Raw genomic sequence first — 27720 nt, 5'->3', positions numbered from 1 at the left:
GACAATTTCTAGGAAAAACAATTAACGTTTGACAAGGAAAGATTAAACTAATACAAATTTGATAAAGAAAAAATTAAACTACTAATAAGAAAGTAAATTAAAGACAAGAAATTAAAAGCTTACAAGTATTAAAAATGGTGTTTAATGGAGAGGAGGATGAAAAGGAAGAAGGAGAAAGAAGAGGGTTTTCAATCTCTCCTTCTATTCTCCCCCCAAAGGAGGCTTAATCTAATTGCTCCTTATTAACCACTAAATAAACCCTGAGAAATTAATTAAAAAAAAGATAAAAGAAAATGATACTAAATTAACGTATTGAAAAATATGCTGCACGGAATTCAGAAGAAAAAGCCTACTCGGCGTCCTCTTCCACGACTAGGAAAACGAGTCGGCGTTTTTGGCTAACAGTTTCAACAAACTTTAAAGATCCTCATTTCTTGTTCGATTATCGGAATTGGGCATATAATATACCATTGGAAAACTCTTGATGTCCAGTTTTCTAATGCCGTAAACCTTGCATTAGTGAGATTTTCCTATCAAAAGTTATGACAAAAAAAGTAGACATGGATCAAATTTCACCTCAAAACTTTTGCATTATTAAACACTCTTCTACTCTTTTGCTCATTTTCTTTGTAGAACATCTTCACCTGAGCTAAAATCTCCTTAGTGAACTCCTTCATCATTAAAACCATAAGAATTATGCTTAAAATAATCAAAACCACTCAAAATCAGCATGAATAACCAAAACGAGTAAAGTAACATAAATCTTCAAAATAATCACAGAATTACTAACAACGACCATCATTAAGGAGTATAAAATGATATAAATAAGTGCAAATAATTGCACTTATCACAAGTTTATTCTAATTACAATTAATATGAGAGAAAGCTTGAATAAATCACGTCTAGAGTTTTAAAGGAAACAAAATATTGGGGTATAAGTCAAATTCAAAGTCGGATTTCTTTCGGAGTCGGAGTCGGGTCAGAGTGTCGGATTTTTAATAAGGTCCAACTCCAGTCTGTCTCTAAATCGGACTCGGATCGTGAAGTCGAAGTTGGAGTCGGATAACTTTTTCTTCGGACTCGAATTGAATTATTTTTCTTGGATTGAGTCAGATTATCAAACTTAAGTGTCATCCCTATCTATGTGAATATGCTACTAATAATAAAAGTCATTCAAGGAGAAAAAATAAAAATCAAATTTTGCAATTTCTTTTTCAAGAAAGAAATTCTCAATTTACATATTACATATGTATTTGTAGGTAGCAACTATGAACAATAAAGCCTTGTTTATAGTACATTCTTTGGGAATTGAAAGAGCTAAAAACAAGTAATTAAATTAAAATAAAATACTTTGAACTAATATGTGAAGATAAATATATTTTTGGAAATAACTTAATGACGTTGGAGTAATGTAATGTAAATATAATGTAAATGCAATATAACGTACTATAATTTATTCTCCTAAGATTAAACTTACATCTTACTCTGCAAACTCTATCTATATAAAAATAAATTATGCTATTGAAATATTAAATGTTAAAATAGAATGGTAGGATTTAGGACTCTAGTGGTGGATCCAAAAAAAAAGAGTAATATCAATTTAAGTAAAACGTATTTACTGGGTTTTGATCCCTAGTCTAACCTACTCATTTAGCGTATATATACATGTAATAATTAATTTTATTTTAGATTTAAGTGATGTCAACTGATTTCAGTGACGTCACGCTGAAACCACCACTACTTAGAGATTTAACTTCTGTTAAGGTTTTGAATACATAATAGAAATAAATAGAAAACCCAAACAGACAAACTACATGAATCAAATGGTTAAACCATTAACAAAGGGAAGGAAGCTGATTACTAAACCAAAAAGAAGGGAAACTGATGTGATTATAAACATAGAATAAACAACTCCAAAATAAAGAGAATTAAGAAAAGAAGCACAAATACTGTAAAACCTTGAAGACAAGAATAGAATCTGACACCATCCCAAACCCATTACCAAAAAATAAAACCCTTTAAAAAACATTCCCTCACATATGAACACATACTTGAAACCCAACACCAGGAAAACAGGAAAATATAAACAAACTGCATAGAATACATAACAAAATTAATGGGTAAAAAAACACACCAATTTCAAAAAAAAAGGATAGTGATTATATTCTTTTAAAGCATATCATATCTTTGTAGCCCGCTATCAACGGCAATTCTGTCTTCCCTTACAAAAAAGAAGGTCTCATAAGTTTATTACAATGAAGGCATGAGCTCATCACCACCCCCACCCGCACCTCCTCCGAACACAATCGAGACGCAAGGACACTATTTAGACCAAAGATTTGTTCGGAAAGTTGTTGTCGAGGTGATCGATGCTCGAGACTTGCTGCCCAAAGACGGTCAAGGGAGCTCGAGCCCCTATGTAGTGGTTGATTTTGATGGCCAAAAGAAGCGAACTTCTACTAAGTTTCGTGACCTTAACCCTTGTTGGAATGAGCCTTTGGAGTTCATTGTATCCGACCCTAATACAATGGACTTTGAAGAGCTTAATGTTGAGGTTTTTCATGATAAACGGATGTCTCCTACGCCGTCGACCCGGAAACCTCATTTCTTGGGCCGGGTTAAGTTGTATGGGTCACAATTTTCTAGAAGAGGTGATGAAGGATTGGTGTATTTTCCCTTGGAGAAGAAGAGTGTTTTTAGTTGGATTAGAGGGGAGATTGGGTTAAGAATTTATTATTATGATGAGACGTTTGATCAACAACAACAACCTCCACTTCAACAAGAATGTGGGGGACCACCGCCACCTGAAGTTGCGGAGGTCCCACCCGAGCAAAGGAGGGAAGACGAACATGGCCCACCACCTCCGATGCCAACTGAAGTAGCAATGCAAGCTGCAGGCGGGTGCCCGTTTACTAATGGACACGGACCACCACCTCACTTGATGGGTATGGGGGAGGGTCCTCCGCAACAACCGCCAATGCAAAATGGACCCACCACGGAAACAATCGTACACCACCATGACGGTCATCCTCAACAACCACCTGATCAGTACAACCATCAACACCAACAACCACCTGATCAATATAACAATCCACCACCAGAAGCACATGAAATGCACGCGCCACAGCCGGAGCTTATTCGACGTATGGCGCATAAAAGAACGACACCAGGAGAGTACGCGCCACGTGTAATCTCAGGAAAGTTTGTTTCTGAAACAGAAAAAATATCAGCCTTTGATCTTGTAGAGCCTATGTTATACCTCTTCGTTCGTGTTGTAAAAGCGCGTGGATTAACACCTAATGAAAGCCCATACACTAAAATCAGAACATCAACCCATTCTCTCAGATCCAAACCCGCTATTTACCGTCCGGGTGAACCACCCGAAAACCCAGAATGGCAGCAAGTTTTTGCTTTATCATCACCTTCAACCACCGTAGCCGGAACCCTAGAAATCTCAATATGGGATTCTAATTCAGAGAGATTCTTAGGTGGGGTCTGCTTCGATCTTTCCGATGTGCCCGTGCGAGATCCGCCGGATAGTCCATTAGCTCCTCAATGGTACCATCTAGAAGGTGGAGAAGGTGTTTCAGGAGATGTACAGCTTGCCGTTTGGCTTGGTACTCAAGCTGATGATGCATTCCCAGAAGCTTGGACCTCCGACGCACCGCCGCATCAGCCAAGCGTGATGTTCACGCGTTCTAAGGTTTATCAGTCACCGAAGCTTTGGTACCTTAGGATTACAGTGATTGAAGCTCAGGATCTTCATATTCCTCCAAATCTTCCGCCATTAACAGTACCAGAGCTTCGGGTTAAGGCTCAGCTAGGATTTCAGTCCGTGAGAACGCGGCGGGGGTCAATGAGTGCACATGGCGGCGCAGCCGTGCATTGGAATGAGGATTTGATTCTTATTGCCGGAGAGCCGTTGGAGGAACAATTGATTTTGTTAGTGGAGGATAGAACTAGTAAAGATAATCCTATGCTTTTAGGACACGCCATTGTTCCTGTAGGGTCGATTGAGCAACGGTTGGATGAACGACACGTGGCAGCTAAGTGGGTTTCTTTGGAAGGAGGGAGTGGTGGTGGTGGTGGAGGCGGAGGTGGAGGTGGACCATATTGTGGTAGGATCTTTTTGAGGTTGTGTTTGGAAGGAGGCTATCACGTGCTAGATGAGGCTGCTCACGTGTGTAGTGATTACCGGCCGACTGCGAAGCAGTTATGGAAGCCTCCGGTTGGGATATTAGAGCTGGGAATTCTTGGGGCCCGTGGTTTACTTCCGATGAAAACTAAAGGTGGAGGCAAAGGGTCTACTGATGCTTATTGTGTGGCCAAGTATGGAAAGAAATGGGTCCGGACCCGAACAATTACGGATAGGTTTGATCCAAGATGGAATGAGCAATACACTTGGCAGGTTTTTGATCCCTGCTCCGTGTTAACAATCGGAGTTTTTGATAATTGGAGAATGTTTGCCGAACCCGGGGAGGACAAACCGGATTACCGAATCGGAAAGGTTCATATTCGGGTATCCACATTAGAGAGTAATAAGGTGTATACCAATTCCTACCCTCTTTTGGTATTGTTACGTACCGGGCTCAAGAAGATGGGTGAGATCGAGTTGGCAGTCCGATTTGTGTGTCCCACGTTGTTACCCGACACGTGTGCTATTTATGGGCAACCTTTGCTTCCGAGAATGCATTATCTTCGGCCACTTGGGGTAGCTCAACAAGAGGCTCTTCGTGGGGTTGCGACGAAAATGGTTGCAGCTTGGCTAGCACGTTCAGAGCCCCCACTTGGACCTGAAGTTGTTCGATATATGTTGGACGCGGATTCACATAGTTGGAGCATGAGGAAAAGCAAAGCTAATTGGTTTCGAATTGTGGCTGTGCTCGCTTGGGCAATCGGGTTAGCAAAATGGCTAGACCAAATCAGAAGATGGAGGAACCCATTGACTACAATTTTAGTCCACATCCTTTACTTGGTTTTAGTTTGGTATCCAGATTTAATTGTCCCAACCGGATTCCTATATGTTTTCCTAATTGGGATATGGTATTACCGTTTCAAACCCAAGATCCCCGCAGGTATGGATACTCGATTATCACAAGCAGAGACGGTAGAACCAGACGACCTTGATGAAGAATTTGACACAATCCCAAGTTCTAGACCTCCAGATATAGTTAGAGTTAGATATGATCGATTGCGTATGTTGGCAGCTAGAGTGCAAACTGTTTTAGGCGACTTGGCAACTCAAGGGGAGCGGGTTCAAGCATTAGTAAGTTGGAGAGATCCAAGAGCCACAAAATTATTCATTGGGGTATGTTTAATGGTCACAATAACATTATACACCGTACCTCCGAAAATGGTAGCGGTTGCACTTGGGTTTTATTTTTTGAGGCATCCCATGTTTAGAGAACCTATGCCTCCAAGTAGTCTAAATTTCTTTAGAAGGCTACCAAGTTTGTCTGATAGATTAATCTAAATCATTTTATTGTCTTTAATTTCTACCTTTTTTTTCCTAGTCTTTTACTCTACATAGAAAAAAGTAATAGATTTATAGCCTAGGAAAATATTTATAATGGGAGACCCTTTGTAGTTTGTAGGGGAGGGAAAAAGACTATTTTGTGGTATGAAAAAGGTTGGGTCCCCAAATAATGTAGGACTCCTATTCAAGTACTTCCATTGGGAGGGGAGAAAGTGGGTTGAAAAAATGGGTTAAGTCTTTTGTTTTTTTTGGATTGAAATTGATTGCCTAACATTAAAAATTGAAATGTGGGTCGGAAGAAAAAAAGTGGGTTAAATTTTTTCAAGATAGATTTTGGATGCCAGAAAAATTTGAGTTAACATTGTCCCCATAATTTAGACATTTTATTGGTATTATATTAGTTTTTTTTATTTCTACTAACATTTGAATCTTTAGTAAAATATGTCATATATTTGTACAACTACAATTTTGTAATATTATGGATTTTAAAGAGTAATGTACTAATGCTATAAATAAGCTTATGATAGATGTTTTAGAATTTGTTTCATATTTTGTGTAATTTAATTTGAAATTGTGGATGCCGTGAATTTATTTTTGTAAGTTTCTAGTTAGAATCTTACTTTTGAAGAGAGTATTGGGCACAAGTACTTATTTTGAAAATGTCATTTAATATACGGACATAAAACCTTTTTAATCAAGACTCAAGAAATAAACGCCCATGAAAAATCACAAATAAAGTTATTGTACATGTAATCATGAGTCTTGAATACAAAGTCGATGACTCGTCGTGCATTATTGAAAATGTTATGAAATTATAATGCAAGTTTCAATACTAGGAATCCTACTCATAAACATAAGGCACATAGTAGACATAATTTTTTATTTTCATCAAGATGGCAGTCTGTCTTTTTGTCAAATGTATCAAAGCTGGAAGCATTAAGGAAAACATACCCAATAACAAATTATGAGCAGATGCAAGTATGACTCAAAAGCAAACATTTACTTGCTGTTTAATTGATTCATGTCTAACTCTCCAATCAAATTGAAGTGTTTGTCTTTTAACAAATAATCACTAATAAAAAAAATAATTTTCAAAACCTCATCCCAAAATTTTCACAATTATTTAAATACTTTTAAATTTTGTTTTAAGTTTAGGTTTCAACTTAAATTTACATGTGATAAAGATTCAGAGTTTATTTATCCCTTAATTTTAAAAGTGTTTATTTAGATTGAAAATGTACTTTAAAAAATTATTTTATATTTTTAGTTGTTTAGTTTGACTAGAAATTTAAATCGTAAAATTAGGCTGAGTAGGTTATTTATTCCTTTTGCAAACACTTTTTTTAAAAATTTTATCCACTCTTCTATTCCTCTACATTTTCCCCACTTCAAAAAATATATCTACATTTTTTTTGTGAGTTTTTCTATCAAATTAAACAAAAGAAAATTGATTATCATTTGCATTTTGCAATAGAAAATGTTTTTCATTGAAAATCAATTTTCAAATAAATATGTTTAGCCAAACCTAGCACTCCTTAATGACTAAGGAAAAATAAAAATACATAATAATTTTTTTTGAAAGAAAAAATACACAATAAATTAAAAGACTATATATATGTTTTCTATTTTCTAATATTTTAAAACCTAAAAATAAGTACTTACACTAACTCAATAGCAATTTAAACTAATATCAACTAATATATAAAACTCATAACATTAATTTAGAGGTACGACCTAATACATAAGAAGTCTTACACATGTTCATAAGTCATAACTACCGCTATTAACAAATAACGACTACATGAAACTAAGTTTAAAAAGCAAAATTATAGCATCATTAAACGATGTTTTAGGAAGCAAAAAGCAGATTCTTAGCGGGGATAAGGGGGGTTGTGATATTGAGCTCAAGAAGCAACAAAGACTATTAAAAGGTGTTAAGACAACATCAACCTTTTATGCTTCTTTTTACCTCCTTCTCCAATCACCATTGTCTTTGTTGACATGCCTCCTTACTTTTAATGCTTTAATTAATCTTTGTGTTTTTAAAGTGCTTGCCAAATCTTCATTCACTCCTAATTTATAGGCTTATTATGTATCACTGCCATTTTATTCTATCTTTTTGTTTATAAAATTAATATCATAGAGGTATTTTTGAAAAGAGAGTAAATAATAATGCAAGAGAAATCTAATGTAAAAGGGATGACTTAGATGTTACCTTGATATGACATGTGGCCGAATGACAAGTGGGGAGATTAGGCGGGTATTTGGAATGGCGTTATAGTGGATGGTTGAGATCTGCACACGTAACAAGGCTAGTGGGGGTGATGTTCCTGAACAACCCTCCAACGCTTAGGTTAATCGTATATGTCCAAGGATATAAGAGCCTATTAACTAATTTTGCGTTTAATAAGTTATGATGAACTGGAAAAATATAAGAGGTTTTATTTAAGAGTCAAATGATATAAAATAAGGATGACGAGAGAAAAGGTCTACAATAATAATTGATAAGACAGAGTAATTAAGTAGGTGAGATATTCCATCAAAATACATCTATGTATTTATCGGTGAGATTTTTTAGGATATCCTAGGGTTTGGACTTTTGTGCAACATGGGGATTCAGGCTGAGTATTCCTTCCCCTTTTGGGCTTATTAACGTGGATTGTTATTTCACTAATTTTTGAATGAGACTGTCTCACGGTGAGACTATCTCTATTGGACTGGCTCAATATATACTTTTTGTCTTAAAGTGATCATTTATAACTTTAAAATGATCACTTAAAATATTCACTTCTTATAGTTTTAGAGTGATTACTTATAACCTTAAAACGATCACTTACGATCTTAAATTAATCAATTAAACAAATAGGCTAATATATGGGCCCGTCTCATGGTGAGACGGTTTCATATAAGACGAGTTGTATTTCACTAATTTTAGTAATTCGAGAGTATTCTTTTTGGGTTAATTTTAAGATTAGTGAGAGTTAATTATTGCTGATTAAGACCTATAAAATTAGCCACACATATAAAAAGTGATTGAAGATTGAGCTGGTAAGGCCGTAAGGGGTAACATCAGTAAAGCACGGACACGCCACTTGACACACGTGTTATGTGTCGGACACGGATACGCGACGGACACGCAAAAATTCGTGTCCGACGCGCCAAATGAAGTGTCCAATATTTTAATATTTTTCCGGACACGGCAAGGACACGGAAGGGACACGGCAAGGACACGTTTTTAAAAAAAAATAAATAAAAAAAAATTGAAAACAGAGTACAAAACATGAGAACACTCGAATTCCCTCTCAATCTTGTTCTAATCTTTAATCTTAGTGTTAATCTTAAATTCTTAATCTTAGTGTGAAGCTTACATTCTGTTTTACGAGAAAGTGAAGCCTTGATGAAGGTACTTCTTTTTTGGTTAAAAAATCTGTGTTTCATTTCTTTCGCTTAGGGACATGAGGAAATTTAATTTAAAGAGAGAAGACAGAAATGGTGGTTGAAAGAGAATGAGATTGGGAATCAAGATGCCCATTTTTGGATTTGGTATGTATTGGTTGGGGATGGGGATTGGGATTGGAATTGGGATTGGGATGGGGACTCATCACTTTGAAGTTGAATGATCAGTTGATCGTTGAATATAAGTTAATTATATTACATATTTCACGAAATTGAATATTATAGAGTGATGCAAAATTGTATTTATTTATTGATATTGATCAAATACGAGCCAAGTGAATTTTAGTTAGTCACAAGGCTCACAACTTTTGTGGATGAAACTACTTTTGTAGCGGAGGATAATGATGGATGTCATATGGATGATGTGTGATGATCAAATTTAAAGTTACCTATTTATTTGGTTTATTTGGTTTTTTTGACTATTTTTAAATACTCATGTTGTTTATTTGGTACTTATTTGCATTTTATGTGAGTTTTATGTTTTTAAAGTGTTTATTTACAAATATCAAATGAAAGATTGTAAAATTATCTTTAAGTTGATATATTTATTATATTACCATTTTTGTGTCCCCGTGTCCGTCATTTTTAAGTTGGCTTTTTCCCATACCCATGTCGTGTCCGTTTTAGTGCAACTTAGGGTAACATTGGACATTAAAAACCCATTTTTGAAAAACTCATGAAGACGGTAAGGGATAACATCGGACTTCAAAAAACAATTAAGCTTAATTATATACGACGTTAATATTAAATAAATGAAATGGAGATGTGGGGTATCGATCCCCGTACCTCTCACATGCCAAGCTAGCGCTCTACCATCTGAACTACATACCCATTTTGATGTAAAATTTTGTTTTATGTTATTTGCGTTATGAACTGATCTCTTGACAATGTTGAATGCGCTGATTTGCTATCTACATTAACATCATAAGTAGATTTTGTCTAATTTTTAGATGAAAATTTGTTTGCAATAATTCCTAAACAACATCCAGTCCAAATAAACTTTTATTTTTGGTTACCGGCTCCGTGGGGTTTGGATTTTAAATGTAAGCAATTTCACCCTTATTAGTGATAATAAAAACGTTATTTCCGATCAACTTTACGATATCAAACATCTTCTTCAATTCATGTAATTAAATAGAAGTAAAATGCGATTTTTAAAACATTAGTTTGTTGGCAAATAGAGGCAGAAAATTCATATAACACTCCAAAGCACCCACTATAAAAGTACTCTGAGATAAGTATGTATTTATCATAAGGGAGAAATTTTTTACATCTAAATTCTCTTATGTACTTAATAATGAAGGGAACTAGATGCCTTAATTAATGATTCCAAATGTAATCATAATTAGTAGGCATCAATTCCCTACATTAATGCCTAGTTGCAGCATGAAATTGCCCTGAATGACTGAATCTTGATCAATCTAATTATCTACAAAAGTACATAACATTAAACTTCGTTCAAAGATCGATACTTATAGTTTCTAGCCCAAAATAAGTAGTTCAAGAAGTTCAACCCACTTAAAACGCACATCAACCAATAAAACCTTTCCAAATGATAATGATTTAGGTTAATTCCTTTAAGCCAAGGGGTTGAACCGGATATGAATGTGACCCGATTAACTAATGCTACTAAAGTCGAGCTTAAATAATACCCGATTGCCAAAGAAGCCCATGAAAAAGATGTAGCCAACGATTTCATACTACTTGGAGCTTCGGTAAAGAAAAAATCCAATAAACCCGCGAAGCTAAAAAGATCGGCAGAGCCAAGAAATAAGTATTGTAGCGCGATCCAGAGGAATGTAATAGGCAATGGTTCTGTAGAGTCTAATAACAAATGTTGTGTAGCAACTTTTTTTCGTTTTATCTCAACTAATGCTGCAACTGCCATTGCGACAATGGATAGAATTAAGCCCATACCGATTCTTTGAAGGTGTGTTATACCCATTTCAGTGTTGGTTAGTTTCCTTGCTAATGGGAGTATGAGATGGTTATAGACAGGAGCGAGTATCATTATGAAAATGACTGGGAAGACAGGAAGAGAAGCCGGTGGGACTTTTAAGGAGTTGAGTTTTGTGTTCATAGTTGCGGCTTGTTGGACTGAGAAGGTCGAGAGTTGGGCTAGGCAACAGTTTAGCATTATAGTAGAAGCAAAAATTGGGATGGTTTTCATGACAATTTTGACATCTTCTACTTGTTTTCTTGTACAATCTAGTGTTTGTTGGATTGGATTGTCTGTTATTGCTTGGTTTAGGAACTTTGGTTCTGTTGTTTGTGTTGTTGTTGCATAATCTTGAGTTTGTGTCTCTTGGATAGCTGTATTTGCATCAACATGAGGGCTTGTTTCCATATTCATTATTGCATTGCTTGGTTTCCTTGAGTACAACTTGTTGCAAATTGCTGCTATTAACACCTGATCATCACCAATTTGAAATATCATATAAGTTAGTTAGGAATTAGGATTAGGGGTGTTTAATGGGTCAGATATGGGCCAGGTCGAGCCAGGCATAAAAATATTGGTTGGATTGAATAAGAGCCCTTTAGATTTAATATGAGGCCCAATTCAACCCACCCATTTTTATTACTAAAAATTATTATAATCCCTATTGATCAATTTATAATAATTAAATTATAAAAAATGTTAATAATTCATTGATATTATCGTTTATAATAACTAAATTATTCATAAATTGTGCTATATACATACAAAGGCCCGTTTCTGATCCTTATTAAGCCCTTTTATAGCTCGCTTTATTTTAATTATTATATAGCTTGTTTTTTGGCCCAGCCCTTACAAAACTCTTTTTGTAATGGCTGAATAAGGGCTTAAAATGAGAGTCCGACCCATTGAACACCCCTAGTTAGGATATTGGCAAATTTGAGGCCTACTACCAAAGCAGTTGTCTAAAAAATTATAGTTTTAGGCCTTTCTGCGCAAGGTAACCGCATGTTAGATGTGGGTAGCTATAATTGTCTAAGTAGCTAAAGAACTATCAGCAGTACTTAACGCTACCAAACAACAATGTTATTTTTTTTTTCTAAAGTAGTGTTTTAGCCTCATTAAATCACTGATAACTTTTTAAACTGTTACGCTAAACACACTCTTAACAACAAAAAATTAATGTTAGTAAGTAAATAGATATAGCAAGAAATAAGAGTTACCTTGAAAATAACAGTTAAAGGGCTACCAGCAGGAATTTTTATCCTGTAAAACTTGGATCCAAGTAGAAAAAAAGGTATAGCGAGCAATATAGTGAGGGTAGAAATTCCAAGTCCCCATTCCCAGCCTATGTTATCTTCAATCCACACAATAAATGTTACAGCAATTAAAGCACCACAAGAAAGACAAAAAACATAGTAATTGAAATAAGTTGATCTCTTCTTCCTCCCTTCTTTGCTATTTTCATCAAACTGCTCAGCCCCATGTGGAGGAAGTGATCCTTTAATCCCTCCTACACCAAGAGCAACTAGATATAGGCCTACGAATAGCATCGCGGCTTTCCCACCTGAGACTTCTTGGCACCTTACATTGGTGGTTTGAGTCGGAGGACATGGTGGTGGTTGTAGAGATGGCATGTGAGCTTGTATTGTAAGTATCAATAGACCCTACACAAGTGTTACATTATTAAGTATGAAGATGTAAAAGACATTCTCTTAGGGTACATAATACATTCTAGGGTTTGAACTATTAACATAGTTTTGATATTATGTCAAATAATCAATTTAATTAATAACTTATAATACTCCCTTTACATTAAAAGTCATGTTTAATCTTAATATAATTTCCTTGTCTTGAAATTAAATTTGCTTAATAGATGACTTTTAGATTGACTTTTTAATTGATCAAAAAACAAAAAAAAAATATTCGTATATAAGTTTTACCCGAAATGAAAAACTAACAATGTTAGTGTTATTCAATGGCTTTTGACTAGTCAGTCCCATTATGTGTCACTTTTTTATTTGAGCTATATTTCTCTAATCTTCTTTTATTATTTTGTATAAGTATTTACTTTTTTTATGACTTTGTACTTTTATCAATATTATATCAATATGAGAATCCTATATGAATTCACTTTCTTTATTATTTTGTATATTTATCAATATCTTATATTTTTAATACAAGGAAGCTCACTTGTATACAAAATAAATGCAAGATATATAAATATGAAATAATATATTAAGACGAAGGGAGTACTTAAATTTGTAGTTATAATTAGCAAAATGAAAAATGGTTAATTAATGTTAGTGAATGAATTTGGTGAATGTAATTAATTAGTGAACAATTCTTTAATTAAGAGGTTAAGTTTATAGAATGTTAACAAGTAATTTTCATGTCCAAAATGACCCCACGCGAATGAAGTAGGAACATTCATTTTGATAATGGTCTAAATGTTGTAATATGTAGTACAACTTATAAATGCACAAACACAAGAAGTATCAAAATGTTACTTACCATAAATTCAATAAGAGCACTAATCAAAAACACATGGAAAGTAGTGAAGTAAGCATCGGACAAGAAGCCACCAAGGAGTGCTAGTAGGAAGGATGTGCCCATAAAATTTGTAACGATGATGGCTGATCTTGATGGCGAGAAGTGCATATAATTTGACAGATAAAGCACTAAATTACTCGCATTCGCTAAATACGCAAGATTTTCGAGAATTTCGACAACTGTTGACAACAATGAATAAATTAATAATAGGTATTAATTGTATAGTGTTTCCAAAAGAATATAAGGGAAGTCTATCGTATTATCATCATTATGTTGTGCAACCCCTACCTACAAACTAAAGTTTTAAATAACCATTGAAACTTGATTGTAGCAGAACGCTAAGAATTGAACTGTCAATTTTTAGTTCTAATTAAAGGTATACTCTAACTATTACTTTACATCATTTTATTGTAAATAATAATTAGACATTAGTTAAATTTTAAAAAATTTAAGGAGACTGAACTCTTTGAGTCTCTAAAAAGATCTGTATTTGAACTATAAGATATATTATATGCTTTATATATAGACTATAATGCCCCTTTACATGAGTGCACACATCATATGCGCACTACTCATACTTAACACTTTACACTAGATGTTCCATTAAAAATGAGGGGTGAATCATGTTGACTTTTAATACGATGTTAAGAAATCGCGTTAATCCTAACTTCAGTAATAAACAAAAGATGCATGAGAAGGAACAAACCTAAAACAAAAAAAGTTGCAAGAAATCCACCATGACGTCCTTTTATGGCGGTTTTATTCTTCCAATCTACATAGCCTTCCCATTTGTTTTGTTCGTATAATTCTTCCTACATGATATATATTTAAATATATATTTAAATGCATCATAAATAGAATATTAAATAAAAGCTATACTTCAAAAAAGATTTCAAATACATCAATTAATATTTAGTCATGAAGATATATATAAGAAACTCACCATATATAGTGCCTAATGGTACAAACTTGGTGTTAAATAGTACAAGTAAAATGTTCGATGGACAATGAGGTAGCTAATTTTACTCAATAGGAGTGTTGGGGATGACAAGAATTTATAAGAGTATGTTTAGATGAGTCATATCTCCAATATAATGAAACATAGAGAAAGATCTAGACTCTTAGAAAAGGACTTCACATTCTCTTGGACCTTTTCGCCCACCAATCTTTGTGTTGCAAAAGTCCACACATGAACGTTATCTCAATACTCGTTTGCTGGTGGAGAAGTGTTTATTCAAATTATTAGGTCGATTTCCGATAAGGTCTTAGGGTTGATTTTAATCGAATTTTGTGTTGATATTTGATTTTTACATAATTGTGAATCCATTTTGAAGTCGGATCAAAGTAATGTTTAGTTTTAAGATCAGTAATTAATATTGAATTGTTGAATTTATTTTGAATACCTTATTTGCCAGTCTATTTCCGATATTAATGATAAGATGTATTTTTTTTTGTGATTGTCAATTAAATATGGTTATTATGAGCATGTAATTTAATTTCTATGTTTTCAACAGAAATAAAGGCCAAGTTGATGACCATATAAATGCTTTGTCTATTTTTAAATAGCTCTATTTCACCATCGTTTGGATACCAAAATACAAAATTCGTAATAAGATCTTATTTTATATGATTTATCTAAAGTTACTTATACTTATAAGATTCTATATGTATGTTAGACTATATAGTACATGAACCTTAATCATCAGTTTAAATTTTTGGTTAAGTTGATTTCTTGACACTATATAAATATATAATTTTTGAAAATAAGTGGAATGTGAGGGAGACTCACTTTTTTTTTTATTTGAACTTATTTTCTTGGATTTGTTTCACAAATATATGTTGGTCGAAGTTGTTGGTTGATTTCCTAGCCCACAACCAAGATGTTATAGTGATGTTTGGTATCATTTGTGTCATGTGTGCTTTTTATTAGAGTAAAAGTAAGATAATTAACGAAAAACTAATTAAAAACCTATATGTATAATAATCTTTTGGTTTTGACTTAAAAGTTAGTTTTTATTGGATTAAAAGTTATTTACCAATTTCAAAACTAGTTTTTTTTGTCAGACCAATCAAAAAGCCTAAAATTAACTAAAAAAACAACTAAAAACTCATTTGCCAAATTACATATTTCTTATTTAAACTAATTTGTCCATTGATCCATTCCTTAACTTATTTAAGCTTTTTTAGAAAGAATATTAAGGAAGAAAACACATATTTAGAACAAAGTTTCAATAATACACATTTTAATGAGACTTAATTCAATTAATTTCCATTTAGAAATACACATAATTTTATTATCATTGACATCTTTTATCCATCAATCTTACACAATAATGAATATATTACTCTAATAATAGATAATACTTGAAACTTGAAAGGCAAAAGTAGTTAAATGGATGGAGAGGATTTGATTAAAGCTTAATGGAAAAGCCCGTTGTCCCACTAAATGAAACACGGTGAATATATGTTTTCAAACAATTTAAGAAGTTAATCTTGTCGTGATAAAGTTGGGTACTTGTGCTTAAACTTCAATTTGGATGGGTAGAATTATTATAGTATCTATTATTCTAGAATTCTTTAGCTTGATTAGTTAGAGTATATAATATATTTTTAGAGTTTTAGTTATAAACTTAAGTTTTTGGTTGAGTAGTTCTTTGACATGATATTACAAACCAACGTTATAAAAGTTCACGGGTTCAAATCTCACCCACGTACCCCTTGTTTAAAGTTTAATAATTTCTGTCAGGCATGTGGAGTGCGTGCCAATACATCCACACTATAGTCCACTTGGCTCTTGTGAGCTAAGAGGCTTGATAGAGTATATAACAATCTAAGAGCCTCAACCTTAAACTTTAAAATGAAATAAAGCATTAAATTGAAAAACTAATGAGAAAAAAGAAGCAATAAAATAATGATTTAGTATAATCTCAAAAGAGTAGTGACTTACAAAATGGGGAAGTAGTACGTGGTGTAAGATGATTGCCTTATAAGAATGGGTGAATTGTGATGTTGGAGTTGGACTTATAGGTAGGAGAATATTTTCACAGCAACCAAAAATTGAGGGCCTTCTGAATGGTGAGAGACTGAGAGATACTGCGATGTCAACTGTACAACAGACGTATTCAAGTGGCCTATGAGCCGGATAGAATCCTACTTATTACCAAATACCAATAGTAGTAAAGGCAAGTGTGAATTGACTTAGGTCCAACTCTACATTTGTGCGATCCGATCAGAATCGTTTCTGGGGTAGTTTTTATAGAAGAAGATAATTTTAAGTATATAATTCTACGCAAAAATACAGAAGAGTACAAGCCTATAAATATCAGGAGATGAGATAAATATGAAAATACAATAAACAAGAATTACACAATTAAAGGGAGGATTTGAACAGAATAATTAAGTCAACAATAATTCCAAAATTAGTGGAAGATTGTAGGAGAGAATAGTTTCTTAATAGTTTTAAGGTACAACTGTACAGGTGCCAACATATAAAGGGACCCAAATCAAGTTAATCATTATCCTAAAAAATCAGTTCTTTAATTATATTTTGTTCTTTATCATTATATAATTTTAAATTCGTACATTTATTTAATATTGATATGATGAAAAAAAAAGAACTTATATAATGCGTAGTTAAAAGAATAAAACTTCGAACCTTTACTTATACAAGAAGAGTCCATTTTTTATTTTTCACCTAGGGCTGTAAAATTGTCACGAACTAAATTTGTGTGCAACTTGATCTTTATTTTATACATTTATCATATTCTTATGTAATTAATTAGTTTTAGGTACAATAAGATTTAAAAGATCCTAATACGCCAACTCCTCACTGATTGTGTTTATGTTGTATTGTTTAGTATTTGCACTTATATTTACACTTCGCTAAACAGTATTCAGCATTAGCATTTTTAAATTGGTCTTTTCATTTCTGTTATCACTTTGACTAAATAAGAACAATTGTGACAAATAAATCTAAAACAAAACTAATTACTAATCACCAGTGTTAAACAAACCTAATAAATCTTAAACTAAAGTTGTTTCGGTAGTGAAACGAGGAAGTGCAAAAGACACTTAAAATACCTGGAGATAGGCAGAAGTGTGATCAAGAGGAGCTACTCGTGGGAGGAAGTGACTTGAATTCCTGCAAAACAACACGTTAGCCTTGTCCAGGGGGTGATCTCCCGGAAAACCCCTCCGACGCTCAAGTTAGAACGTGGATATGAGAATAAGGAGTAAGTGATTAGAAACTGAATACAAGAAAATGCGGTGGTGGATGTTATTAGAATTTTTGGTAGGCTAAAGAGGTAGGGTATGAGTAAGGACACTTGAGAGAATTATTTTCAGATGCCTCCTCCTCTCTTGATGGTAGCCCCTATTTATAATAAAAAAGAAGGGAAGTTACATCATAGAGTGGGAGTTGAAGATCATGGGAAACATGGGCAGTCCATTCCCATGGAGGAGGGATTACCCTACAATTAAGGGGAAGTGGTGAGTTACCAAGCAAGGAGAACCATGCATTATGGGAGAGTGGGGAGATGAGTCAATTTGATGGTCATTCCCATATGGGAAGTTAGGGTTTTTAGAGATAATTGGCCCATGGGCCATTCAAGGAAGATGGGGAATCCAGAAAAGGCCCGTTGACCGAAAGTCAAAGTCAACCCAAAAGGTCAAGGGGTATTTAGGTAATATAATATGAATAATATAAATAAATTAATTAATAAAAGAATAAATATTACCATAACAAAAGTAATTAACATTTGACATTCACTATTCACAATATAACTTAACAACAACCAGAAATAATGATAAATTTAATAATAAATCTAAAAACAAAACTAATACTTCCTCTTATTCATCTTAGGTGTCCCATTTACTTTTCGGACATTATTTATCTATCACTTTTAAATTATATTTTATTATTAAACTATAAATGAAAACATTATCATGTGAGATCTTATTTGTTTTGTTTTAATGTAAAGATTATTAATATTAACTTTTTGTAATTTTTAATTTATACTTAATTAGATATATTAAGGATTGAATAAGTACATTGAATAGAATGCATGAAGTGAACATGACACTTAAAATAAATAAAAAGGAGTATTTAATAACTATATTTCAAATAAAAAATATAAAATAAATAGTAGAGGCAGTTGTACAAAGTTTGCGACTCTATTTTTTCCAATACAAAAACTATTCAAAATATATATGCCACCTAAGAGCAAATTTGTCAAAAAAGATGATGACCACCATGAGATGGCCAAATACTATTCTCTCTGTTTTCATATGTTATTCTCAAATAGAATTTACGAATTTTAGTGTTAAATTTTGACTACGATTTCTCATCGATCTATAAGAAAAAACATATTCATATGAAGTTTTATTAAATTTGTCTCAATATATATTTTCTAAATATTAATTATTTAGAATTTTTAAAAATTCATGATTTAAATTATTTAATTTTAAAATTTATATTGAAATCTTGAAAAAAAAAAAAGAAAAAACATAGGGAGTACTTCCTAATATTTTTTACATGCTCTAATTTATTGATTTTTTAATTGTAGAAACTAACCACCCATCAGTATTATTATATTTTGTCCATTCTCTACAATGTCCCTACATATTTGAAGTTGACTACCCCACCACAGTGTGCAACACCCTTTTCGTAGTGGCAAGCCACTTTCTTGTTGTTAATCTCGCATAACGGATTATGTGCTTCAAAAATTAGTCTTCATACAAATTTAACTTAAATTTTTGTAAGATAGATACCATTTTTAAATGCATGGTTGCAATTTTTTTGTCATTGCAATATTCTCACAATTACACAAAAGGAAAATTTAGAGGAATATACAATATAAAAAATATAAATTAACTTTAATGTATTGAAACTTAGTAAAAAAAACTGCTCGAAAATAGCATAGAATTTATGTAATGCGTTGAAGCTTGGTGAAGCACTACTCGATACGAGCATGTGGCACGTTCAAACGAGCGTATTGATAAAAACAAGTCAGTCAAGCACGAACGAGTCTTGCTCAAACTACAATATATAGTAGCTTTTGCCTGCTTGAGTGAAGTTATGCTGAAACGAGCAATATGTTTGAGCACGTATACTTAGTTTGTCAGCATGTTTGATACGAGTGACTTTGTTTGTTGTGTTTCTTTGTTATATCTATCATTAGCTAGTTGGGATTTTCTCTTATATATACCCTAGCTAATACCCCTAAATCATGTGTTCTAATAATAATTTATGATTATCTACTTAATTATTCTCATTTCAAATGTCGATGTAAGAATTTTTTTTTTTTAAATTCAATTTTGCAAAAATAAGCGGGACAAAGCCTTTAGATGCACTCTAGACGACAAAATGTAAATATAAGGCCCAGGATGAGGCGACGCCTATAGAGAGACACATGTTGTGTCGGTCTGATTTTGTCTTTCATATCATGGACGACACTTTTAGAAGTATAGCCTATGAAAAACACATTTTTTTCGCCCTAAGTGATCATTTTTCTTGTACTGATTTCTAATTTGAGTTCATGAACTTCATTATTGTTTTATCTATCAATAATCTAAGACTTAGGAAGGACGTAGATCAAATTAACTGAATATCGTTGGTGTGATTTTTTATTGCTAGCTAGCTTTAACTTCACGTTCTTTCACCAACTTTCTCAATCTAATAACCAAAACATGCCATGATTCATGAATGATTAAAAATGTTTTCGTAATTGTGATTGGTGAGCATCAGAATACTTTAGTCTTCATAAACTCTATTAATCATATTATATTGGATATCCACACCATTAGTTCAAGATGTATTATTTCAAATTCTTCCTTTAAAAATAGATCTCGATGATCATCTATAATGCTCTTTTTAAGGGCACGCTTTTTAATACTCATTTGTTTCGCTGATATGATTAGATTTTGCCTAAAACTCTTTAACATTGACATGAAGAGTGAAAAAAATATATTATTTTAATTTTTATAGATATACTTTACAAGAACTTTGGGATTAAAATTCTAACTGTATTATTGTTGTCATGTATAGTTTTAATCTCTCTTTAATTTTTCGATGTGGGATGACTATATGTCAAGTGTGCACCATCTTTAGTAGGGCTAAACAAAGTTTAGTATAAACCGCAAACAAAACTGGATCAAACCGTAATTTTAATATTCGGTTTAAACGGTCTGGTTTGGTTTTTTTCAAAAAAATTATGTTTTACGATTTGGTCTTGATTTTTTATTTTTCAGACCAGACCAGGCTGCAAACCGTCTATGACCAAATATCATAATTTTTTTAAAAAAAATATCTACCTAGATATTTCGAGATGAAGCTATTTTTATCTAATAATATATACTTGAATAATGTTAATGCAATCAACTAATTACAAATTATTATGTTTGGTGACAATAAGTGACAAATATTTGTATAAACACATATATTATTTTAGAAAAAAGTATAAAAATAAAAAATGTAGATCAGAACAGACTAGATCGTTGTAGAACAGTTTGGTCTGGTGATTTAAACGGTTCGGTCTAGTCTGGAAAATTTCCAGACAGGATTTTTTGGTTTGGTCCAATTTAAGCGTCAGACCAGACCAAATCGGACCATGTGCACCCATAATCTTTAGTTCATCAATATGGGATAAACCGTCCAACACCCCCTCATATGAAAAATTCCGTCAAATTCACATATAAGAGTAATCAATTAAGCTAAAAACGTCATTCTTTTCGAATAATCGGATACCATGTTAATTATCTATAGTGGCTTTGTGATCATCCAAAAAGGATAATATTCTTAGTAGATAAAACACACTAATTGCATAAATGAAACCCAAACAGATGGACAGGCTCATATTGGAATAACTCTATTTCGAGAATCTTCATTCTCTCAAAGGTTCACCTTCATCACATTCTAAATTTGGATATATAATATGCTTATTCTGAGTCCTTCTTTAAGATACTCAAATCCTACAGGTGTTCTCTTTTGATCGACGGTCAACAGTTATTAATTATCCACATACACAATAACAATGACAAAATATATAACTCTTGAAATAGACATTCTCATACAAATTAAAATGGTCATGTATGTATGTATTGACACTTACTTCCACAACAAGCATGTATGACAACTCAACTAAGCTACTCTTAAGTAAGACGATTTTGAGTATTAGATCTTATCTCGGTTAGTACAAGTATCATCTTTCTTAGGCGAGATCCTAAGATTCAATCTCACCTAGTCCTATCGTTCCCTCAGCCTATTCTATATTTCAAAAAGAAAATATTTCACACCTCATAGTAATTTAAAATATTCATAAATTACCAATATGGAGTATATTTAGGTCAGAAGCATTTTCAGTCGGGTTTCATTTGGATTGGTTCATTTCCTGATCGGGTCAAGTTCAAGATGAACCTAACGGGGCAAGGGCTTTTATTTTATCATTCAATTTTTCAAAAATAAAATATGTAATAATGATGTTTTTTATTTTTACAGAAAATAATTTCTTATAAAAAAAGGACCAATAAACAATTTTTAGGCTTTAATAAAAAAATAAGGGATATTCGACGAGGTAGCAACAAATTTTTGCAAAGGTCAGTGGTACCAAATCTTTAAAAAAATTCCACAAAACAGCATTCTACTTTTGGAATTTCACAACTTAACATATAATCTAACGTTTTTTTTGGCATTAATGTTACGAAAGCTTAAATTCCAAAAGTATAATGTCATTTTGTAAAATTTTAAGGAAAGAAGAGTATTGTATTTTAAAGAAAGAAGGCAAGGATAAAACGAAATTTCATAACTTAATGTATAATTAAACGGTTTTTTAGGCATTAATGTTGCAGCAGTTTAAATTCCAACTACCAGCTTGTGATTTACTACTAGTTGAACACTCACAGTGCGTACTTTTAGCCCATCCATCAAGTAAGATGCCTTATGGTTGGCTAAAAGAAGCAAGTGCATGCACAGCCATACACTAACATTTATGTTCTGCTTGTGATTACCAGATAAATCGGGTAATAATGTTATTCGGTAAAAGCTTGATCAAACAAACCAATATATAATCAATCCAGAAACAACTAATTTACAAATTTGGAATATACATATATATATATATATATATATATATATATATATATATATATATATATATATATATATATATATATATATATATATATATATATATATATATATATATTTATATATATATATATATATATATATATATATATATATATATATATATATATATATATAAAAGGCTTGTCCTATTGCATAAATAGTAAAATGGTGGGAATCTGATCCTGAATGAATTGAAAGAGAAGTTTTGTAAGCATCAAATGCCTTAACTTTTAGGGACTATTTGTACCTTAGCATCATTGCATGTGTTGAATCAATTCCTTCCTCTGGAGACATCTATTATTGGTATTTCTATCAATTGGTAAAAAAAAAAATCAAATAAGACCGTGTTTCCAACCCCAGATTCATTTAAATGGAGAATTCAATTTTACTGTTGAAATTCATGAATTGCAAATTGCATGCACCTATTTACTGGAATTCTCAAATTTTAATAATTAGTTTACTTTGCATTGTCATTAAAATCCTATAGAATTAGCCTAATTATGCACATTTTCAAATTTTATAATTGACAAATGTAGTATTTGCATCAATTTAACATTTGAAAATAAATTTAAAGTTATTACACCTACCAGACTGCTATAAGCCTATAAGATTATTTTTATAGGTTTAGAACATTAGTCATCCAACATAATGTCATATATGCAAGGGCGGATCCAGGAACCAAACTCAATAAGAGCAAAATTAATACATAAATAATTTAATAAATTTAAAATAAATTATAAATATATGTATTAAAAATAATATTTTCAGTTCAACTGTATAAAACAACATTTTATAATTTATATTGATGAGTTTGATATCTAAAAACCCTATAAAATATGCTTGTAATATAATTTATATGTTCAACGTCTAGTATATATTTATTGTTAAATATACTTATACTGAAATAAGTTTGGTCGCATAGTTGGTTCAGTAAGAGCACAACATATTTGAATTCTTTTTCGTAAGTGTGATTTCCAACACCTTTTAAATATTTAATTTTGTCAATATCAATGCCTTCACCTGTGAGCACGAAAACTAGCTAAATCCGCGATATAAATATATATTTGAATGTTCTCATATGCTAAGATAATTTTCTCATATTTATTATTGAATACACTAAAGACATAATGTCAAACGAAATTAAGACAATATAATGCACCGACTAAAGTCCACAAAGGGTTCAAATTGCTATATGTCGTGTGTCTAATTTGGAGGAGTACATGATCACAATTTCACAAAGTAGTCGGTATTGTGTCAATTACCAGTTCCTTCAGTCTTGCTCCTGCCCAGTTTGACAAGCCAATGAGTACGTTTTAACTTGCGCCACATAATTTGGTTATTTGGCTGTTAATGCACTCGAATCTTCTTGCTCCTAACTTACTACTCGTACCACTTATGATGTGAAAGATGTTAAATTAGACTAAACTTATTATAAATCTTAGCATATTAACGGGAAGACACGAGGTGCACACACTTTATTTGCCAAGGAGATATATAACATTCCAAAACCATATGACAATGGAAAGAAGGGCTCCAATAACTTATAAAGTGTGCACACAATTTTTAATTTGTCGATGTGGGATAAATCATCCCTACAATACAAGGATCTACATAGGTGTTATATTTGTTTTTGGTTTGTTAGAAAGAAATATTTTAGCAATGGCTCAATTAAAAGATTTAAGAAACTGCACCGCGATTGGAAATTATTGGCTGGTTTGCTCCGTAGATTTAACACAACAATACTGAAAGTTACCACCAATTATACTAGCATTTGCAGATTTAACGTAACTTGAACAAATGAAAAAGTTACTACTTTTGTTGATAAGTCTATAATCTGTTGGTCAATCAATTAATTTACTTTAGCAAAAATCAACAATGCATTACTTGGTTCCCGAAATTCGTGAAAACAAGGAGAAAAGAACCACCTTGATTGAATTTATGACATTAAAACGAGTAAAATACTAGTTGTATTTTAAAGAAATATGTGTTTTAAAAAAATAATTTTAAGTACAAATAAGAAAAAATATGAAAAAGTGAAAGAAATTTATAAATTAAATGAAAAAAAATGTACAAATAAGAATTAAAAAAAAGAGAGTGAATCACAGTCAAAAAATTAAAATAGAGCAATTTTAATAAAACAGACCAACATCAAAATGTGACTAATTCTTTTAGGACATGAATATCTTCATAGCATGATGTGTGCCACTATATTTAAGGTGATGCCTTAATAATTAAGTGTACCTTTCGTTTGCTTACACACAATCTTTTTTATTAAAGTAAGAATGGGCCCTTGCTGGACTGCCTTTGCATACTCAACCTCACTAAGATTGTGGGAAGGCCCAGAAAGGAATGTGAGGAAATGTCATTGGGCACCTAATATGTGAAATTGTGATATTTAGATTCCTTTAATTAGTAACCTTTCCTTTATAAACAAACCCATTTTGTGGCAAATAATCAAATCATAATATCTTTTATACAGGATAATCAACTACTTAAGGGAATGCAAAATCCTTCTAAAAGTGGAAACTACAACAACTTTAGAAATTTTTACTTATAAATAATATGCTATTTATAGTTCAGAAGTTAGTGTTTCACAATTGGTTGTTGATTGGTTCAATTTAATTGTACGACCTTTTAATGGCATTGGTTATTTTTAATGGTTATTAAGCTATTTGTTTAAGTTAATTGTTGATAAATATATTTGGTAAAATTATTTCATTAATTATTGGCTTTATATTGTATGAAACAAGTTATTTATTAATATCATCTCACCGTGAGACGGCTTAATATGGGCTGACTCAAATTTTAAATTTCTTAAATTTTAATGAAAAAAACTATTTTTATTTCACAAATTCTTGTGTGAGACGGTCTCTTTAAGAGACTATCTCTAATTGGATTAGCCCATTATATATTTTTTAAAATATTGTAAGTATACATTAAGAATAATGTAAGTAGACATTTAAGATATTGAAAGTAGGCATTAAGGATACGTAAGTAACATCAAGAATAATGTAAGTAGGCAATAAAAATACGATAAATAAGCATTAATCTTTTAATGGGCTGGGCTTAAATACGTCTCTCAAAGAAACGGTCTCTCAAGAGACTAGCAGTTTTTATTTAGTTAACTACTATGTAAGTTTAATTTTGGGCTACTTATATGGGCCCGTCTCACGGTGACACGGTCTCATACAAGACTTACAGTAAGTTGATTTCAATCTAGCTTAAAAGTCATCTACTAAATTAAAAGTTGATTATATGGACACGTCTTATGATAAAGCAATCTCATACATACATGCTAAAATATGAAAATTTGAAATAGATTAGTAAAATTATCAAAAAAATAAAGCATACATTAAGCTATGTTTCAACTTATTTCCAAATATAAGCGCCTAATTCTCAAACTTGAGGAATGGGTTTTGTTCGCACTTACTAACTGCGAACAAAGAGTTTGATTCAGAAAAAAAAAGCCAAAGGAGCTGCTCGCACTTACAAACTGCAAACAGAGTTGTTGGCTTTTTTTGACCAAATATCCTATTCGCAATTACTAACGGCGAACAACTTGATTGATTTTTTTGACCAGTTTGCCTTTGTTCGCAGTTACTAACTGCGAACAGAACCGAACTTGAGCTTTAGGCTGGAGGCGCTTACATTTAGAAATAAGTTGAAATATAGCTTAGTGTATGCTTTTTTTTGATAATTTTACTTATCTATTTCAGAAACTCCTAAAATCTTTTATGCATTAAATGGGATCCAAAACAATGGCGATCCAGAGAATTTCCAAAAATGGGCTTGTAAAGTTAGAGTCCAATAGCCCATAAAGGAAGAATAGCGACACTTTTGGACTAAATTTAGACTCCAACTTTGAGTAAATCCAAACAAAGGATTACCAATCACCAGGTTAAGATCTCCAAACGAAGAATATGTGGGCCCATCAGATGAGCCCACCACTCCACTATTGAGATGGTGACTGATTAGAGAGATTCCTTTGTTTAGTCTTTCTCTTAGATACCTCATTGTCAATCAACATCTCTAGTCTACTCTTAGCCTCTTTAGCGTTACCAATTTGCCCTCCTTCAAAATCATGAATTCCATATTACTCCTTGTTTCTCTCATTTTGATTATAAAACTCAAAAAATTTAATTTCCTAAGGCTTACTATAGTCCTAACTCCTAAGCTTGGCTTGAGTGGATAACTAAACTAGAATCTTAGCATATTCTCATTAATGTGTTTGTCTCTACTCTTAACTCTCCATGCTTTGACTTAACTTTACTTATCTAGGTTGTGTACTTTAACTTGAGTGTTGTGATCATCATTATCATGTTAGTCTTACCTCTTCATACCACTCTTTTACCTAAATTGCATCTTAGGATTTTAATCTTACTGAATTTATATATATTCTCGATGTTTTATGTCAAAATTTGCTAGTATACAATTAATATTCAATAAGCAAATAAATTAAAAGCCCCACATTTGCTACTTTACAAGGGATATATCAAATGAAAATGAGAGTTATTAATAAACACCTAATCTAAAATATCACAATAAAACATAATTAAAAAGGAAAATATGTAGTCGTTTTGGTTCTTAATCTACATAAATTACAATGTTGACCTTAGAATATAACCATCAAGGTCAAACATTAGACGTTACCTCTTCACTTAGAACTTCGACTCCTGATAGGAAGAGATTTCTAAAGTAACTTGATAACTCAAGCCCCTTGTCTATCTCAAACCAATTCCACCACACTATATCAACACATTAATAGTCAATCACCAAATTGTTACTAAAAAACCATAACCACCTTATTATGAATGGTGTGACTTGAGTGCATATTTGATGTGTACATTCATGTGTGTCTTTTGGGATGAAATCCTATGAGTGTATTAATGTGGGTGTTTAAGTTGGTAACTTAATATTTGTGGTGTTAAAAGTGTGATTTAATACTTGAAGTAATCATGGGAATAATGGGTCTTGATGATGTTTAATGAAGAAGTGCAAAAGGTTCTTTGAAGATGCTTTGCTATGTTTAGTCGAGCAGAAACTGACAGAAGGCATACTGAAAGTCGCTCGATCAACTCGCTCGACTGAGCGAGCCCTTAAGTGGGTCGAGCGAACAAACAGAATACATCCAGTAGCCTGCTGTAGCCCGCTCCATCAGGCCGCTCGACCGAGCGA

At 32.4% G+C, this 27720-nt stretch overlaps 2 protein-coding genes across 3 annotated transcripts; one reads left to right on the top strand and one right to left on the bottom strand.

The window, feature by feature from the left end:
- The first annotated feature begins 1876 nt into the window (after positions 1-1876).
- LOC130797990 (protein QUIRKY) lies at positions 1877-6129 on the top strand. Its single transcript, XM_057660809.1, has one exon. The coding sequence runs from the start codon at positions 2264-2266 to the stop codon at positions 5471-5473; it is 3210 nt and encodes a 1069-aa protein (XP_057516792.1). The 5' UTR covers positions 1877-2263; the 3' UTR covers positions 5474-6129.
- Positions 6130-10123: 3994 nt separating this feature from the next.
- Positions 10124-17845, bottom strand: LOC130798298 (protein NRT1/ PTR FAMILY 4.6-like). Of its 2 annotated transcripts, none has more exons than XM_057661229.1 (5): positions 17502-17845; positions 14128-14233; positions 13383-13600; positions 12092-12535; positions 10124-11342 (listed from the first exon to the last, which is right to left on the bottom strand). In XM_057661229.1, exons 3-5 carry the CDS (start codon positions 13527-13529, stop codon positions 10380-10382), a joined length of 1554 nt encoding a protein of 517 aa, XP_057517212.1. In that variant the 5' UTR covers positions 13530-13600; positions 14128-14233; positions 17502-17845; the 3' UTR covers positions 10124-10379. The 2 variants fall into 2 exon arrangements, with proteins under 2 accessions (XP_057517212.1, XP_057517211.1); XM_057661228.1 differs by lacking the exon at positions 17502-17845 and adding an exon at positions 14365-14870.
- Between the last annotated feature and the right edge of the window lie 9875 nt (positions 17846-27720).

This window comes from Amaranthus tricolor, chromosome 13, assembly GCF_026212465.1.
Source record: "Amaranthus tricolor cultivar Red isolate AtriRed21 chromosome 13, ASM2621246v1, whole genome shotgun sequence".
Lineage (NCBI taxonomy): Eukaryota > Viridiplantae > Streptophyta > Magnoliopsida > Caryophyllales > Amaranthaceae > Amaranthus > Amaranthus tricolor.
The sequence above is the reverse complement of the archived record's forward strand: the minus strand, read 5'-3'. Positions and strand labels throughout refer to the sequence as shown.

Coding starts and splice junctions, on each gene's coding strand:
- LOC130797990 (XM_057660809.1), top strand. CDS start 2,264: ATGAGCTCATCACCACCCCCACCCGCACCTCCTCCGAACACAATCGAG.
- LOC130798298 (XM_057661228.1), bottom strand. Junction 12,536..13,382: donor GTGCTCTTATTGAATTTATG/GTAAGTAACATT, acceptor ACACTTGTGTAG/GGTCTATTGATACTTACAAT. Junction 11,343..12,091: donor CTTTAACTGTTATTTTCAAG/GTAACTCTTATT, acceptor GGTGATGATCAG/GTGTTAATAGCAGCAATTTG.